This window comes from Lontra canadensis, unplaced genomic scaffold, assembly GCF_010015895.1.
Source record: "Lontra canadensis isolate GAN:19392208 unplaced genomic scaffold, GSC_riverotter_1.0 scaffold99, whole genome shotgun sequence".
Lineage (NCBI taxonomy): Eukaryota > Metazoa > Chordata > Mammalia > Carnivora > Mustelidae > Lontra > Lontra canadensis.
Genome location: NW_022631093.1, coordinates 6,526,012 through 6,545,323, shown reverse-complemented (window position 1 = coordinate 6,545,323; position 19,312 = coordinate 6,526,012). Strand labels below are relative to the sequence as shown.

Below are 19,312 nucleotides of genomic sequence, written 5' to 3'. Positions count from 1 at the left end.
TGGCTGGCTTCTCGGCCTTGTGTCCTCATTCGTCTCCGCCCGGCGTCAGCAGCTTGAGCCTGAAAACTGGTTTCAGCCCGGCCTTGAGCTGTGGATAACCACGTCCCAGGCTCCCGGCCCAGGGGCGGCGCGGCTGTCGGGCGGGCGGCACAGCAGCGCGCGGCCGCCAGGGGTCGCCAGAGGCTTCGGCTCGTGCGCTCCGGCTCCTCCGCCCGCGGTCGCCGCGCCCGTGCGAGCCGGAGAGCGAGCGGAGCCAGAGCGCTGCGGGCTCACAAAGCGGCCGGACGCGCAGCGGCGGGTGGCAGGAGCGTAGGAGAGCGAGCCGGCAGATCAGCCTCCTCCGCGACCGCACCACGCGAGCTCGAGCAACTCGGACGCGGGCACCCGGGCCGGCCCCCACGGTACGTGCCCCGCGGAGCCCCGCGCCCCAACTTGGCGTAGTTGGGACCTCCCCGCGACCACCGGGAGGTTGGCAGGGTCAGGGCCTGGGGGTATCTCCGCGCGCCCCTCGTGCCGAGGCGGCAGGGCGGGCGAGGGGGACCCCCGCCCCCGCCGCGGGTACATCCTCCCCGCACCCCGCGCCCGGTTCAGCCGGAGCCTGGGCTGCTGCTCCGAGCCCGGTTCTCCCCGTTCCCTACCCCGGAGCTCTGGGCACCGTTTGTGGGAGTGCGGCTTGCAGATCCCGGGCTCCCGGTTTTTAGGGAGGGGTGCTGAAAACCCTGATCTGAGAGTAGCGGTCTGTGGGGCATCCGGAGAATAGGCGACAGGGGTCCTCTGTAGTTTGGTAGCAGCCCCTAATTTGTGACGCAGCCTCTTCATTTGAAACTAAACCCCCCATTCGTGAGAGGGGTCCCCGGGTCTCCAGATCCGCGACAGGCGCCCCGGGTGTGCGGGGGATGACCGTTTCCCCGCGGTGAGATCCCCAGTCCCTACAGCCCGGGCGGGTCGCCGAGGCGCCGAGAGCCGGGTGCAGCGCGAGGGGCTCGCCTGGCCCTACCCTCCCGCCTCACGCCCCGGCGTGCCCCCTGCCCGCAGATGCCAGCGATCGCGGTGCTGGCGGCGGCGGCCGCGGCGTGGTGCTTCCTCCAGGTGGAGAGCCGGCACCTGGACGCGCTGGCGGGCGGCGCGGGCCCCAACAACGGCAATTTCCTAGACAATGACCAGTGGCTGAGCACCGTCTCCCAGTACGACCGGGACAAGTACTGGAACCGCTTTCGAGACGTGAGTACCGCTGCTGCTGCCGGGCCCTGCGGGGGCCGGGGAGCCTCTCAGAGACCGGGGGCCTCCGGGGCGGGGTGGAGCGGGCTTTGGTGCAGACCTGCTCACCGCAGCTCGTTGGTCGGGGTTCCGAGGCTGCCTCTTTCGGGAGACGAACTTTAGAGACAACTTCGAAGGCTTGATGCTCTTTGCCTGCGACCTGTGGTCCAGGTGTGTGTTATCGTATCACTCGGGGAGGAGACTAACAGAATTTGAACGGAGAGAGGCTTCCTCAGGCTCTCAGTCCCCCTCATGTTCATGGTTGACTTTACCGAGGGCCCTAGAGAACCTTCCTGGGGCAGCAGTGATTTAGACAGTCTCTAGGCTGTGCCAGAAGATTCCATGCTACAGATGTTAGGCTTGGGGCTGAGCTCAGCTGATATGTTAGAGACAGGTGTTCTAGGAGCTTTGGAGGGTCGTGGCAATGGGCCTCATTCAATGTTGACAGTACTAGTGTGGGGAGGTGTGGTGGTTTTGACCCTTGGTGTCTTAGGGGAAAGGGAGTAGATCGACTGCTCACGGGTTTGGTCTCCTGCCCTCTGGGGGAGCCCCGGCAGGCACATCTGCTGCCTGTTTCTGTCCCCAAGGCGGGCTGCTGCTCCACAGGTATGTCCCAGAGGATGCAGGACAAGGAACACCTGGCACAGTGTTTCCAGCAGATGGCAACCCCCTTCCCCCTGCCCCAGGTGCTATGGGGGCTGCTGACAGCTCTTCTAGAGGCTCTCCCAGGTAGCTGGGGCCATGCGCTTGGAGGGGACTGGGAGAGAACTTGTATGACACTTAACATGGGGGTTTCCTGCCCTTGAGACAGATCTGCCCCAAGAGTCCCTGTTTGTCACCGGGCTCTTTTAGGTGAGAGATGTGCAGGGATCTCCCTCCCTTTCCTGGATTTGTCTAGCCCGTTTCTGGTAGCCTCACACCTTTGTAGGAGAAAAGTCGGAGGAAATCCAGTGAATCCAGATATTTGCTTGTCCTTGTAAAGAGCATCTTTCCGGGTCCCATCCCTGAGGAGCAGGTGTGCCCACAGTCTCCAGTGAGGGCTTCTCCCTCCTCTCTCTGTTCCTCTTCCTCCTCTCTTTAGTTGACTGTGGGCTGCTTCTCTTTGAAACGTGCTTTCAAACACTTTCAATGAACTTTCACAGTAATTTTGAGCTTCACTTAGGCAGCAGACTTCCTCTTTGCTTCCCCCAACCATGAGATGCCTGGCACACCTCCCACTGTTCCTGACCTGCTCTGTTAACCATCTTGCATCCCCTTTCTGTTCTGTTCGGAAGAGTCCTGTGATGACTTTATTTGCCTTAGGCTGAAAAAGATGCTGAACTGCTCAAAAGGTGCCCCCCAAAGAAGGCTTCATTCACGGACTCAATAGGGTAGAAATAATTTTGCATTTTAAAATGTATTTTATCAGGGCTCCTGGGTGGCTCAGTGGGTTAAGCCTCTGCCTTTGGCTCAGGTCATGATCCCAGGGTCCTGGGATTGAGCCCCGCATCGGGCTCTCTGCTCAGCAGCGAGCCTGCTTCCTCCTCTCTGCCTGTCTCTCTGCCTACTTGCGATGTCTGTCTGTCAAATAAATAAATAAAATCTTTAAAAAAAATAAAAGGTATTTTATCATTCCATTTTGGATAGAGTGGCAGGACAAGGCAGTTGCTTACTTCAGCTAGAGGCGGAAGAATTGGGCCGGATGTAGAGGAGAAGGCACACCTTTGTCAATGCCTTGGTTAGATTGGCACCTGGGTCAGATTGAAAACAGCTGTGCTCGCCGGCCTTCAGGGTGTGGAAAGGTTTACTGTGCTTTTGTGTCTGCTCAAAGGTTTCTACTCTTGGTGTATCATAAGCACGACATTATTCTTATTTCCCATTAAGCTTTAAATTTTTAAAAGTTGAGCTTTCTCTATTTTTCATCTTGCTTGCAAATGGTGACATTTTTTTATCCATGGGTCAGTGTTGTCCCGAACCTGATGTATCATGAAGCTCACCTGGGGTGTTCGTTAAATTCTAGCATGCAGACTCCTCCCCTGGAAAGCCTGATTCCATACTTCCGGAATGACTGCTGGAAAACTCTGTTTTAAACGAACACTCTAGGTAATTCTTATGATGTTTGGGAAAGACTGCCTTAACTATTGTAGAAATGTCTGAAACTTAATAAGAGAAATGCTTCTGTGTTCAAAGCATTCTTGAAATCTTTTTTGTTTCTGGAGAATTTTTTGTTATTTCTGGAGAATTTTAGGTGTTAAGATTTTTATGAGCATATATTCTTTTAAAATGATCATTTTATCCAGCATACCATTTAAAAACATCTCAAAATGTTGAGAAAGTCCCAGACAGGTTTCATCATCAACCATTTTATATGCTTCATGGGATCTTGTGATACCAGCTGTGGCTAGTAACCTCTTCAAAGTTGAGAAACTCAAACTAGACACTCCTTGACTCCACCTTAAAGCATCTTCACTGGGTCATTTACTCGGAGTAACCACAAAGCCTCTGTTCTCTGGGACCAGGCCACAAAGGTTGGTTGCTCTGCAGACTGGATGTTCAGTAGACAGTGGACGAAGACCCAGCTAATGGGGCAGTTGCCCAGCCGGCCTGATTGTTTGCACTAAGCCAGGTCTTTCTTAAGGCTGACAAAGCTTGCTTCTCTGCTAGTGTTTTAGTTGTTTTGTTGAGGCCTCTGATAACTTACAGAGACTGTGTCCTGAGATTACTGTTATGATGCTTGTCAATATTTGAAAATCATTGTGAAAAAAAAGCTTGTTCCCTCAGGGGAGAGAGATTTGTTTTTAATTTTTTTCTTTTTTAAAGGTTTATTTATTTTTCTGAGAGAGAAAGAGAGAAGGAAAGAGAGAGAGGAGAGGCAGAGGGAGAGAGAGAAACCCAAGCAGACACCCACTGAGCACCGAGCCCAATCCAAGGCTTGATCTCATGACCTCAAGATTATTACCTGAGTTGAAACCAACAGTTGGCTGCTCAACCAAATGAACCACCCAGGCACCTGGGGAAGAAAGATTTAGAAGTGAATTTTGGTCTTGTGAAACTGAAAATGAGGTCCTAAAGTCTCCTTTTAGAATGTTGATCATATGCTTTGGTGATGGTTCTTGGGCTTTCTTGGAAATGGAAATGATGGGCAGGCTGTGTGCTCCCTGCTCTCCTGCATTGAGTGTCCTGTGGCATTGCCAGCGATGACCTGAGAGCCACTACTTAGCACTTTGAGGTGGTCCTGTTGCTCTAGGTACACACTTAATCACTGTCTCCTTTACAGAAACAAAACTTTCAGAACTACTCCATGGCTTGTTGCCTGGAATGAGGGATCCAGGAGAAACAGAACAATGTTGAGATCTTAGGAGATGTTTGCTCCTAAATGTAATTGGTGGTCTGTTTGGTCATCATTCTTTTATAAAGATGAGCTGTTGGGATGTTTTGGTCAGATGGAGACTGGGATTTTTGCACAAATACAGTATTGCACAGGAGAAGATAAAGAAGGCAGGTGTTTGTATTAAGTTGTACAATAATTTCCAGTTTTCTGCAGTCGTACATTTAACTTCTTTGTGGTTTGAGATAGAGGGGTCAAGAGGCTACAGTCATTCTCTAGATTTTTCTTCGGTGTGATTTTGCTTTTCATAGTCATTCCTCTAAGGAAATTTTCCTCTGTTCGTTTTTACATTTATTTGCACATTCATTCCCACACCTATCTGACTGTCTAGTATGTGCTAGGCAGCGTGGGCTGTAAGCATGCACAAGATAAATAATGTGATTTCTCAGTAACCTCTTGTCTACTGGAGGAAATACTTTAAGGTTTTCATGCATTTCTATCTTTTTTTTTTTGAGAAGTTTTTTCTTATAACAGTCATACATTCTGGTTGTAATTAAAAAATTAAAATATTGCAGAAGTAGGTAATACCTGATGTTAACCAACCACATTGTTTAAGGCCCTTTACATATATTATCTCATTTAAAATTCATAACCATCCTAGGGGAGAAGTACTGTTATTGACCGTTATCGGCTTCAACTGGGAGGTTGAGGCTGTTGCCCCAAGTTACAGAGCTGGGCTGTGGAAGAGCCTGGACTGGACCCAGGCAGTCTGATTCCAGATTCTTGCTGTGTTTTGCAGTCAGTCAAGAGTGGAGTGGATTTAGGGTGTGAGGCTTCTTTGGTATCACGTTGTAAGTCTTTCGTACTTCGTGTCTGAGGGCCATCAGTGAAGAATCTTAGTTTGAGGCAAACTGGAACAGAAGCCAGGTAGATACGGCATACTGTAGGGGTCACATCAGGGCTTATCTTCTGCTAATAATGAGCTTCTGATGTGATTAAAATAATATTGTTGCTTACACCAAACATGACATTTTCTTTCTTATGCACACATGAAACTAGACTTGACATTTAACTCCAGGATAATTACCTTGAGCAGGCCTGAAGAATCAGAAATGTTGCCTTGGCTGGCATTTATCTTAGTCTGGAGTGACCTGAGTTTGTAATTCTAATGAGACCATAAGGACCAGCCTGCATTCTTTCTCCTCTTGGTGTACACTCTGGGGGATTTGGTGGTCTCTATAGCAGAACTGGGGAGGCAGTGAGTGTCTGATCTGCTCCTTTGATCTTAACATCTCAGCTGTCATGAGTTTCAAGGGCAAATGGGGCTTATTGATAGAATAGTGGCTGGCTCTGTCAGTAGAGTTGGTGACAAGAGAGGTGGTATGGCTTAGTGGATCAGTCATTAATCTGTCACCACAGAAACTCGGCTTGTAATAGAGAGTAGCAGAAAATCATTTTGATTAAACAGGTTCAAGGAGACTTAAATGAGTTTGTGATCCTGATTCTCTTTAATGAACCTGCTGTCTTAAACCCCCTGTACTAAATGACCACTCGTAGAAATAATTATTTCAAAGGAATCATTGTAAAGAGACAGTTTGGGAGTCTGTAGGCCTGAGACCATTCTCGTGTTTTCTGTCCTTACCTTCAGTTTGTCCTTGCCAGAGAAGACCTAGTTCTTGCCTGGCGAGGGTGGGAGAGCTTCTTGCCTCAGTCGACCTTCCTGGGCTGAGTTCCCTGCCTCTCCCGGTCCTCCCCCAGTGCTGCCCTGTACTGTTTCTGCTGAACTGGATTGCTGAGAAGATACTCCTTTCCTATAGACTGATGAAATTATTTCCAAAAGCAAGAAGTGTCCCAAATGGATCATGGGGCCTGTTATTCCCCTAGAGGAGTAGGACGTAATTATGAGCTCAACTCTTTATCTTGCTTGGAGAGAGACAGTAATGTTAGTAATAAAATATTTTATAATTAATATATCTTATTTACCTAATATAGTGTGTTTCAGACCAAACACACTCAGTATCTAAACTTGAACACTTTGAGGATGACTCTTTTTACTTTTTTTCTGGTGAGGTGACTATAGATGTTCCTCAGGAAATTCCTCAGACCCAGGCACACCGTGGATGGATCTCCTCTCCCCAGATGAGATAACTACAAACAAAATAAATTTCCCTAAGGGATTAAACAGTTTGCCCAAGGTTACAAGTATCTTCTTACCCTATTTCATCTAGTATAAGATGCCATTACTTTTAAAATGTACCGTTTTTGTGTACTTCCAACAAAGAAGACAGTGCCCAGAATGAAGAATTTAATAGACCCTTGGGTAAACCTGGGTCCTCAGAGGACTGCCCACTCACTGTAAAGCTAAACAAGAAATTAACCCATCGCACAGAAAAAGGAGCATAGGGAGGTGACTTGCATGTCTCCACCTTGGCCCTCGTGGAGGGAAAAAATACGCCCCTGTCATTTGAGCAGGCTGACTCAAGGCTTCCTATCAGGTGGCCTCCTAAACCTTGGTTAATTAAACCCAAGGTAGTCAGATTACTTGTCCTCTCTGAATCCTTGACTTTCCGTTTGTTAAGTGGGGATAGTAACCCTCTTATTGGTGAGAACTCTAGATTTCAAGTAACTGAAATCCAGATCAGGCTGGCTTAAAGGGAGAAGAAAACCTCCTTTGTAGCTGAAGATCCTACTGATAAGCTATGCCTTTAGGTAAGGTTGGATCCAGACACTTGGCTTACGCGTAGGACTTGGGTGTCTGTGCTCATTGTTCTCCTCTCCCACACCCCCCAGTCTTTGGGCTTTCTTTCCCCTATGTTGGTTTTATTCTCAGGCTCATTAATTCTATGTGGTAGCTCATGGCAAGTACAAATTTATATCATCATAAAGTTTTTATGTCTCAGCAGTGCCAACAAAATTCCCAGAATTGAGACTTGTCAGATTTAGCCGTTTTATATACCCATCCCCAGTCAACAATTCTGGACAGTTGGGTAGAATATGCTAATTGTCCAGGCTTGGGACGTGGGGCTAAAGTGGTGGTGGGGGTTTCATTGAATCCCATGGTGGAAAGGAGGGTTGAGCGATAGCTCCTTAAGGAGACAGGGGTATCCAGTATGTTAACCAGCCTTACAGAGGGCTGCCATGGAGAATAAACTGGCTAATGCCTGGGAAGCTCTTAGCAAAGTGTCTGGTTAATAAAGGCTGAAAAGGTGGAGGCTATTTTTTTTTTTTTTTGATGTTAACAACAGCTCCTATAACACTTACTGTATTGTTCCTCAATTTTAGTTGTATATATTTATATTTTAGCTTTTAAAATCACTGGATGCCTCCAGACGTCAGAGCCCGAGTCTTATTGTGCCTGGCACAGAGTAGGTGGTCGGTAAGCATTGTGTTGACTTGCGTTTTTTCCTAAGGACACATCTTGCTGTATCCCTGGGAAAGAAAGCTTATAGGAGAATTGCAGACATGTGCTTTTAGTTTTGGTAGTTTTGGGTAGGTAGGCATGATTCTATATCATACACACATACTGCAAAATGTTTTTGGGGGTTTCTAATCTCTATCTTTAAGCTTGGACCTTACAACTTTATAACCCTTTTCAGGATACCCTGTGGTATAGAATTTGGTATTCCCAGACCTTTACTGTTAAGCTCAGCACAGAAAGCTGCTCAGTGAATGAATGAATGAATGAAAGAATGAATGAATGAATGAATGAGTGAGTGAGTGATTCGGGATTAGGACTTTCCACATCTCCAGGATGGGGACAAGTTGTTTTTTTAGAGGGCTGGTCCCAGTAAGTCATGCTAGCTTTGGACACGTGTCTCATTCTTTTAGTAACTGGTAGTGATTATGGGTACCAGCAGATGGAGTGCTGTTGAGAGTCGGGGGAACTGAAAACGAAACGCAACCCCTGCACGAGTGGGACACAGCTCTTTGAAGCTGAGTCCTATCGTAGGGAAGAGCCCGCTCTTTGACCCGAGTTCACCTTGCGGTCTTGCCAAGTATAAGCTTGGGTCTTTGGCCAGAGTGTCACTTTCCTCATCTATATAAAATCAAGGGATCATATCTACTTGTTGGGTTTGGGGGAGGCTGAGTGAGATCGTGACACAAAGCGCAAAAAAAGATGCTCATGATCTTTGGGTGGCTGGTATACCGGCTCCTCTGATTTGCTTTCCGAGGGTCACTTGTCTTCTGCCCTGTGAGGGAATTGTTGGCACACAGCTCCAGGTGTTGTTTACTGTCTCATGTCTTCAAGAAATTTTGGGGAGATTTCCCCCATTATCCTTGAGCCTGTTTTCATTCCTTGCCAGTCTGGAAGGCTGTGAGAGGTTCCATATGATCTGTTCTCTGATAATTTCCAGTTGCAGCTTCTGGCACAGAAGACTTTGCCATGTATTTCCCATCATCACTGGACCTCCTGAAACTGGCAACTCATCATGATGGGTATGAGAGGGTTTCGTGCGCAGCTGTGCCTGAAATCGGAGTTATGAGAAGGGCTCCCCAGGGAGCCCTGTTTTGCCAGCTCAGCCCTAATCAGTGTTACTTTGAATGTTAAGCTCTGATCCTGTGGCCTCCAGCCCATCTCAAAAGGTATAAACCTCATCTCGTCCTACAGACAGACAGATCCAGGCTGGCTTTAAGGTGGGTGGGGTTCTGCATTACTGTCCTTGAAGAAGTTCCTCCAGGGTCTAGCAAATGTTGCTTGTTGGAGTTCCGGAGTCCCCAAGCTCCTGGTTTGGCCTCAAAACCAACAGGAATATACTGGTATGGTTGGCCAGGCCTTTCTTCCTTCTCTACTCAGGCCTCTCTCTCTGATCTCAATCAGATAGAGATCACGACAGGCTTTCAGAGGAGCTATAATTCATTAAAGGCAGAGCAGGTTGGCTGTGGTTTAGGAAAACCCAAGCAGTCAAAAATTACTACTGTGGGCCATGATGGTTTGTTGGTGCAAAATTGTTCTCCAAATGCCAGCTCTGCACCAGGCCTTTGCTGGGTGCTTGGTGAAGAAGACAGAGGGGGTTTGTACCCTCCAGGGGTTTACTATCTAGCAAACAGATAAACAGTCAAAAGATAATCACGTAGGTACAGGGGCACCTGGGTAGCTCAGTAGGTTAAAGCCTCTGCTTTCGGCTCAGGTCATGATCCCGGTGTCCTGGGATCGAGCCCCGAATCGGGCTCTCTGCTTGGCGGGGAGCCTGCTTCCCTTCCTCTCTTCCTGCCTGCCTCTCTGCCTGCTTGTGATCTCTGTCTGTCAAATAGGTAAATAAAACAAAATAAAAAAGATAATCACGTAGGTACAGTAGACAGAAGTGCTGCAAGGTAGAGGTATAGATGCTTGGAGACTAGGTGAAGGGGAGGGAAAGGCACTAATGAACACGTTTGGTCAGGGAAGCCCTCCCTGGGAAACCACTGGAGCTAACAGGTGGCAGATGACAGGAGTGAGCCAGGTGAGAAAAGGTGCTTGTGTTCCAGGCAGCAAGTGGGAAGAGCAAGTCCCAAGGTCTTGAAGTGGGAAGGACCCTGATGTGTCTCCATTAGACGTGTTTACTCTGGGATTCTGTTAAGCAGCAAGCTCTCTCCTAGTTTATTTAAAAAACACACTTTGTCCATTTTCACCTCAGCTCCTATTTTGGGGGCAGGGGCATGAGTCGCCTGGGACAAATGAGGTATGCAGATGGGCCAAGTACGCGGAAGGATGGCCTATTCTTTTCTTCCCCCTCTCTGCCAGCTTCAGCAGCCTTCTCTGGTGGGAAAGTATCCATCCCCCTGCTCTGCCTCCCCCTTTCAGAAAGTCCTTCCTCCTCTAGGGTCTGCAGCCCATGAGCTTCTCCATCCCTCCGTGGTCCAGTGTCCTGGGCTATAGAGCTCCTACAGTTTCCACTGCTGTTTAAAAATAAAGGTGCCATGGAGTTTCTGGATGGAGTGATGATTTATGAAGTATTTATTTCAGAAATGAGAATGCCCTCCCCCATTCCCTTCTCCTGCCATCATTGCTGAGAACCAACTGGGTACCAGGCTTGGAGACTAAAGATGAGAACCAAGATTACCACCCTCTAGGGTCATACTTTAGTGGGGGAGATGGAAAAGCACGCAGTTCCTTTAGCACCATGTCGAGGGCTGAATAGAGCAGGTGCATTTCACAGCTCCCCTGTCTGAGTCCTCTCAGCGTCCCTCCAACAGAGATGAGGGTAACGGTTTCTTTTTGGGAAGGAGGAAAGAAGCATTGACAAACCAGTGATGTGAGTTATTGGAGATTCTTCTGGAAGGGTACTGCTAAAGTCCACAGTAACTTGATTGGGCTGCTTTTTTTATGATGCTATACAAATATGTCCCTCAGGAGACTCTCTCTCTTGATCGTTTAAAATGAGCTTGTTTTTATATTTGGTGTACTGGGGAAGGGAAGGAAAGACATATTATACAACTATTTGTAAGAATTTGCAAACTCTTCCAGTGTGATCTGCAGCGTGTCCCACCGTGGAGGGCACCGTCAGCATTCCCCAGTGTAATTATGTGCCAGGACAGCAGGCGTTTATGCAAAGCCCATTGGTGCCTGTGATTGGAGCTGGGAAACAGAACTTAGTGCAGGCGTTCCAGGCAATCTTTGCACAGATGAAACAGACAGAAAACAAATATGCAGCGAGTATAAGCCTCCACTCTGCTATTGTAGTTCTTTCTGTCCCACCGTTGACATGGCCTCACTCTCAGTTCTAAAAATGTCCAGGCCAAGGCCAAAAGAGAAAATGCACAGAGTGAGGTGCTAGAGTGGTGGTTTTTATACTCATGGCTCTGTAATCTTGAAACATCACTAATGCTCTTCTTTAAACTATAAATCTCCAGGTGCCTGAGTAACTCAGCCGGTTAAGCGACTGCCTTCTGCTCAGGTCATGATCCCAGGGTCCTGGGATCGAGCCCTGCGTTGGGCTCCCTGCTCAGTGGGGAGCTTTCTTCTCCCTCTACCTCTCCTTTGCTTGTGCTCTCTCAAATGAATAAATAAAATCTTAAACAAAACAAAACAAAAGTCCTGTAGATTTCAGCCTCTGTGTCCAGAGCATAGTCTTCAGTAGGTCGAAGGTGACACCCAGGAAGCTGCATTTTAAATAAGCAGTCGGGATAATTCTGATACAGGTAATTTTCAGACTGTATTTCCAGAAAAATCCTGGAGAATTATTATTCATCCTAAATAGCCGACATGATAAGATCCAATGAATAATAACATTTTAGACAAAATGAGCATTTTGTGTAGTAGGAAATTATTATGGGTGCAGTGTTTTTCCCTTTGGCCAACAGAGCTACCTTTAATACCGATAGAAAGAAAGGTCTTGCTTTCCAGAGTGTGTTTCTGCGTATTCTCAGCAGAAGGCATTGTTAGGAGGTGCTCCTGGAGCAGAATAATATTTGACTCTTGACTGGCTACTAGGGACACTTGTGTACATGAACATGGTGAAATTGATGTGGGGCCTTTTACAAGATAAACTCTTTTGGATGTCATCCCAACAAATCTTCCTATCTCTGGAGGGGCCTGAACCCAGCCAACTCTGGACTAACTTTGCATGCAGAATTGATGTGTTTTGTGTACAGATGACCTGAAGTAACTTGACTCTGACCCTGACTTTAGTTTACAGAGAAATGGGTATCGAAGCTTAAGTGGTGCCAAGAGTATGTAATGAATAAGGAATTTTGAGGATCATCAAGGCATGGTGGTACTTCTTGTTCTGAAGCCATTCCGTTGCCCACTGAACCAACTCTCAAACTTTGCTTTACCCCATGTTGCTGTATTTCCTACATTTACTGGTACCTAAAATTGATAAAACCATTGCCAGGAGGGAGAATATAGTTAACAGATAATAACTGAACAGATTTGTGTGGCTGTTTGGGGTCTTTCCATAACCCCATTGTTAAGGGATGGTTGGGTAGTTTCCATGTCTTTTTATGGTCCTTAGTATGCTGATTCCTTTGTGGCTTCAGTGGGCATGACCGGCTGGTTAGTGTCCAGAACTTTCATTAGGCTGAGGCATCACTTCCAACATCTGGGCCAGCTGGTCTTAGCATGACTCTGGATCTCGTCTTCAACCTTTGACCAGCCTACTTGAATCAAGAGCTATGTGATTTTCAATGAAGGAGAGCATAAAAGTGTTATCCGTAGTAGAGATAAAATACTGCTGTTTTTACTAGTGTGAAATAAATTGTGTGATTTTTCTTTATATGACAAGGTTGATGGTTTAAAAATTTCTCCTATCTCAGAAAAACCTTTGCATAGGTTTTTATTGTTTTGTTTCTTTCCATTGTCATCCTTGACCTAGATCTTGCCTTTCTAGTGACCAGGTGCTGGTACTCAGATTCAGTAGTTCTCTTTATTTACACATTCCTACATTCCTAGCACAGATGCTTATTAGCCAGGCTGCTCTGTATCAGAAACCATGCTGGCGATTTAGGATGTCGCAGGGAGCCAAACAAAGGTGATTCCTATCCTCTGAAATCTGTAGACTGCTTGTCTGAGATCAAGTGAAGAATAAGGGGTGCTTGTCAACCTGTTGGGGGTTATTCCACAAAGGAAGAGCTATGGTCCACAAAGGAACCAGAGCAGTCCTGGCCTACTGGACATTAGGGGCATTGTGACGGGAGCCATGCTTCTGTGGGAAAGTCGCACCAGCCTTCATCTCTCAATCTGTCTGGCGGTCAGGCCACTTGAGCTCACCTCAACTCTTACGCATATGGGGTGCCTCTGATGTTCTGCATAAGTTTAGGGAACCACCTGCTGCCAGTAGAAGGGTATTGGTCTGTGTAGTCAAAGTGAAACATGTAGATGAGAGAGGACTTGATGTGTACGAATGCTGAAGTTCGGTGTTGAGCCTTGTCTGTCCTCTAGGTCAAGGTCTGGATCGGTAAAGAGTATGTTTCACTGGAGTATAACATACACAGAGCAAAGGGTGCCAGTCATGAAGGTACTACCGCTTGATGTACTTTCATCACGTGAACACACCCATACAAACTTCAACCCGATCAAGAGACAGAATCTCCTCAGCATCTTAGAAGTCCGTTTTGTGTCCCTTACTGTCGCCGCCTGTCCCTGTCCCAAGCAGGAACTGTCCTGACTTCTAACACTGTAGATTAGTTTTGTTTATAATGAAATTGTAAGGATGTCTTCCCAGGTCTGGCTTCCTTTGCTGAACATCAAATTTATGACAGAGTGTTGTGTGTTGCTGCACTTCGTTCATTCTCATTGTTGTGTGAATAGTCCACAGTTTATTCCCCTGTTCTAGTTTTTTGGTCTTTATTTAATTTAAATTCCAGTATAGTTAACATACAGTGTTATATTAGTTTTAGGTGTACAATACAGTGATTCAACAGTTCTATGCATTTTACTCGGTACTTATTAAGGTAAGTGGACTCTTCATCCCCTTCACCTATTTTACCCATCCCCCCTCCCATCTCTCCTCTGGCAACCATCAGATTGTTCTCTATAATTGAGAGTCTGTTGGTTTGTCTGTTTTTTTTCTTTGTTTCTTTAATTCCCTATATGGATGAAAATTGTATTTGTCTTTCTCTGACTGATTTATTTCATTTAGCATTATGCCATTCCTATGTATTCTTGTTGTTGCAAATGACAAGATACCTTTCTTTTTCATGACTAATATTCAATCCAGTGTGTGTGTGTGTGTGTACACCACATATTCTTTATTCATTCATCTATTAATGGACACTTGGTTTGCTTCCGTAATTTGGCTATTGTCAATAATCCTGCAGTGAACATAGAGGTGCATATATCTTTTTGAATTCATGTTTTCGTATTACTTGGGTAAATAGTGGTGGAATTACTGGATCATATGGTAATTCTATTTTTAATTTTTTTAGTCTTTTTTTTTTAGATTTTATTTATTCATGAGTGACAGAGAGAGGAGAGAGAGGCAGAGGCATAGGGAGAAGCACCAATGCGGGGCTTGATCCCAAAACCCCAAGATCACAACCCAAGCCGAACACAGAAGCTTAATTGATTGAGCCACCCAGGCTTCCAATTTTTAATTTTTTTTAAAGATTTTATTTATTTATGTGACAGAGAGAGAGAGATCATAAGTAGGCAGAGAGGCAGGCACGGGGGGTGGGGGAAGCAGGGTCCCTATTGAGCAGAGAGCCCGATGCGGGGCTCGATCCCAGGATCCTGAGATCATGACCTGAGCCGAAGGCAGAGGCTTAACCCACTGAGCCACCCAGGCGCCCCTCCAATTTTTAATTTTTTGAGGAACTTCTGTACTGTTTTTCACAGTGGCTGCATCAGTTTGAATTACCACCCATTGTGCATGAGGATTCCTTTTTTTCCATATCCTCACCAACACTTGTTTCTTGTGTTTCTGATTTTTGCCATTCTGGCAGTTATGAGGTGATATCTCATTGTGGTTTGATTTGCATTTCCCTGATGGTAAGTGATATTGACTATCTTTTCATGAGTCTGTTGACCATAAATATATCTTCTTTGGAGTGGTGTCTGTGTCTTCTGCCCATTTTAAAAAATTGGATTATTTGTGTTTGTGTTGAGTTGTATAAATTCTTTATATATTTTAGATAGTTTATCTGATATGTCATTTGCAAATATCTTCTCCTTTCATTTGATTGCCTTGTAGTTTTGTTGGTTTCTTTGCTGTGCAGAAGCTTTCTTTTGATGACATCCCAATAGCTTATTTTTGCTTTTATTTCCCTTGCCTCAGGAGACATATCTAGAAAAATGTGCTATAGCCAATGTCAGAGAAATTACTGCCTGTGCTCTTTTGAGAATTTTTATGGTTTCAAGTCTCATATCTGGGTTCTTAATCCATTTTGAGTTTATTTTGTGTGTGGTATAAGAAAGTGGTCTAGTTTCATTCTTTTGCATGTTGCTGTGCAGTTTTTCCATCATCATTTGTTGAAGAGATGGTCTTTTCCCTATCGCATATTCTTGCCTCCTTTGTCGAAAATTAATTGGCCATATAATCATGGGTTTATTTTTGGGTTATCTGTTTTGTTCTGTTGACCTATGTGTCTGTTTTTGTGCCGGTTCCATACTGTTTTGATGGGTGTAGCTTTGTAGTATATCTTGAAATCTGGGATTATGATACCTCCAGCTTTGTTTTTCTTTTTCAAGATTGCTTTGGCTATTTTGGGTCTTTTTGTGGTTTTGTACAAATTTGGGGATGGTTTTTTCTAGGTATGTGAAAAACGGTGTTGGTATTTTGGTATAGATTGGGTTAAATCTGTAGATTGGTTTGGGTAGTGTAGATATTTTAAGACTTTTTGTTCTCCCAAATTGGGAGAAATAATAAAATAATAAAGACACTAAATATCTTTCTATTTGTGTGTGTCATCTTTAGTGTCTTTTATCAGTGTCCTGCAGTTTTCAGAGTATAGGTCTTTAACATCGTGGTTAAGTTTATTTCTAGATATTTTATTATTTTTTGGTACAATTGTAAATGACATTGTATTCTTAATCTTTCTGGTAGTTCATTATTAGTATATAGAAATGCATTGATTTTGTATCCTCTGACCTTAATGAATTAGTTTAAAAATTCTAGTTGCTTTTTGGTAGAGTCTTTAAGCATCCTGTCCTCTGCAAATTGTGAAAATTTTAGTCCTTCCTTACCAGTTTGGATGTGTTTTATTTATTTTTCTTATCTGATGGTTGTGGTCAGGACTTCCAATACTGTGTTGAATAAATGTAGTAAGAATGGACGTCCTTCTCTTGTTCCTGACCTTAGGGGGAAAACTCTTCAGGTTTTCCCCAGTGACTCTGATGTTAGCTGTGGGTTTTTCATATATGGCCTTTATTATGTTTTGTTATGTTCCTTCTAGACTTATTGAAGGTTTTTATCTTGAGTGGGTGTTCTACTTTGTCACATGCTTTTTCAGCATCTGTTGAAATGATCATATGTTTTTTTTTATCCTTTCTCTTGTGATGTATCATGTTGATTGATTTGAGAATATTGAACCATCCTTGCAAACCAGGAATAAATCCCACATGATCATGGTGAATGATTTTTTAAAATGTATTTAAAATGTATTTTAAAATTTTAAAATGTAAATTTAAAAATTTAAAATGTATTTTTTAAAATTTGAATTCAGTTTGATAATATTTTGCTGAGGATTTCTGCATCTATCTTCGTCAGGGACATTGGCCTGTAGTTTCATCGGGTTTTGGTCTCAGGATAATGCTGGCATCCTAGAATGAATTCAGAAGATTTCCCTCCTCTTCTATTTTTTTTTCAATAGTTCGAGAAGAATGAGTCTTAAGTCTTCTTTAAATGTTGGATAGAATTCACCTGTAAAGCCATCTCGTCCTAGACTTTTATTTGTTGGGAGTTTTTTGATTACTGATTCTATCATTGCTGGTATTTTTTCTATTTAAATTTTTTGTTTCTTTCTGCTTCAGTTTTGGGAGGTTTTAGGTTTCTGGGGATTTATCCATTTCTTGTAGGTTTTCCAGTTTCTTGGCATATAATTTTTCATAATATTCTCTTCTAATCCTTTATTTCTGTGGTATGAGTTGTTATTTCTCCTGTTTCATTTTTCATCTTGTTTGAGACTTCTTTTTTTATGAGTCAGCAAAAGGTTTATCAATTTTGTTGATCTTCTTATAGTAAGTACCAGTTCCTGGTTTCATTGATATATTCTTTTTTTTTTTTTTTAATTTTTTGTTTCATTTACTTCTGCTCTCATCTTCATTATTTCCTTCCTTCTGCTGGCTTTGGGGTTTGTTTTTTCTTTTTCTAGCTCCTTTAGGTGTAAAGTTAAGTAGTTTATTTGAGATTTTTCTTGTTTCCTAAGGTAGGCCTTTATTGCTATAAACTTCCCTCTTAGAACAGCTTTTGCCACAGCCCAAGGATTTTGGATTGTTGTGTTTGCATTTTCTTTTGTCTCTGTGTATTTTTTGATTTCCTCTTTGATGTCTTGGTTGACCCTGTCATTGTTTAGTAGCATGGTATTTGTGCTCATTCCAGATTTTTTTTTTTTGTGGTTGATTTCTAGTTTCAGAGTGTTGTGGTCACGAAAGATGCATGATATGACTTCAGCATTTTTTAATTTGTTGGGGGTTGTTTTGTGGCCTAATATGTGATCTGTTCTGGAGCATATTTCACGTGCACTTGAAAAAAATGTGTATCCTCCTGTTTTAGGATGAAATGTTCTGAGTAATCTGTTAGATCCATCTGGTCCAGTGTGTCACTGAAAGCCACTGTTTGCTTAGTGATTTTCTGTTTAGGTGATCTGTCCGTTGATGCAAGTGGGCTATTAAAGTCCTCTACTGTTAATTGTATTACTACTGATTAGTTCCTTTGTTTGTTATTAGCTGCTTTATGTATTTTGGTGCTCTCATGTTGGGTGCATAAATATTTACAATTATTAGATCTTTTTGGGTTGTTCCCTTTATATGGTGTCCTTGTTATAGTTTTTGTCTTAAAGTCTTTTATCCCCCAATATCAGTACTGCTACCCCAGCTTTCTTTGCCCTTCCATTTGCATGATAAGTGCCTTTCCTTCCCTTCATTTTCCAGCTGCATGTGTCTTTAGGTCTGAAATGAGTCTCTTGTAGGCAGTCTTGCTTTTTCATCCATTCTATCACCCTATGTCTTTTGATTAGAGTAATTATTGATAGGTATTATATTCAAAGTACTTACTGATAGGTATGTGCTTACTGCCATTTTGTTTTCTTTATGGTTGTCTCTGTGGTTCTTCTCTGTTCCTTTCTTCTCCTGCTTTGTTGTCTCATGGTTTGCTGGCTTTCTTTAGTGATATACTTGGATTCCTTTATCTTTTTTTAAAACTTTAATTCCAATATAGTTAACATACAGTGTTAAATTAGTCGGTCTATAGTATAGTGATTCACTGATTCCATGTATTACTCAGTACTCATCAGGATGAGTATACTCTTACTTCCCTTAACCTATTGCACTCATTCCCTCACCCACCTCCCCACTGCTACCCATCAGTGCTCAGTAGGTAAAAGTGTATTTTTTGGTTTCTCTTTTCCCCCTTTGTTCCTTTCTCTTAATTTTTTGCATAATTGTTACTGGTTTTTGGTTTGTGGTTACCATTAGGTTTGGTGTAACATCTTATGTATATAGCAGCCTATTTTAAGTTGATGGTTGCTTAAGTTTAAACCTATTCTTTACTATCTGCAACCCACATTTTAGCTATATGGTGTCATCCTTTACATTGTTTTATTATTATTTTGTGAATCCCTTGACTGATTTTCATAGATAAACTTAATGATTTCTACTTTTGTTACCCCTACTTAAGGTCTTTCTTTTCCACTCAAAGAGTCCTCTTAATATTTCTTATAGGGCTAGTGTAGTGATCATGAATTCCTTTAACTTTTGTTTATCTGAGAAACTCTTTATTTCTCCTTCTATTCTGAATAATAGCCTTGCTGGATAGAGGTTTGTTTGTTTGTTTTTTTTTTTTTTTTTTTTTTTTGCAGTAGGCTGTTTTCTTTCAGTATTTTGAATATATCCTGCCACTCCTTTCTGGCCTGCAAAGTTTTTGCTGAAAAATCTGCTCATGGCCTTAAGGAGTTTCCCGTATAGGTAACTGTTTTCTTTCCTCTTGCTGCTTTTATTTTATTTTTTATTTTTTAAAAAATATTTTATTTATTTATTTGACAGAGAGAGAGATCACAAGTAGGCAGAGAGGCAGACAGAGAGAGAGGGCAAGCAGGCTCCCTGCTGAACAAAGAGCCTGATACAGGGCTTGATCCCAGCACCCTGAGATCATGACCTGAGCTGAAGACAGAGGC

The 19,312-nt window shown here is 43.8% G+C and overlaps 1 protein-coding gene across 2 annotated transcripts in view; it reads left to right on the top strand.

Moving 5' to 3' along the window:
* The first annotated feature begins 247 nt into the window (after nt 1-247).
* Nucleotides 248-19,312, top strand: part of SPOCK1 (SPARC (osteonectin), cwcv and kazal like domains proteoglycan 1) — a 500,079-nt gene continuing 481,014 nt past the window's right edge. For both annotated transcript variants that reach the window (XM_032837572.1, XM_032837571.1), the window contains exons 1-2: nt 248-401; nt 1,036-1,221. In XM_032837572.1, coding sequence (XP_032693463.1) covers nt 1,036-1,221 — 186 coding nt within the window. In that variant the 5' untranslated portion in view covers nt 248-401. The remainder of the gene's footprint in view (nt 402-1,035; nt 1,222-19,312) is intronic.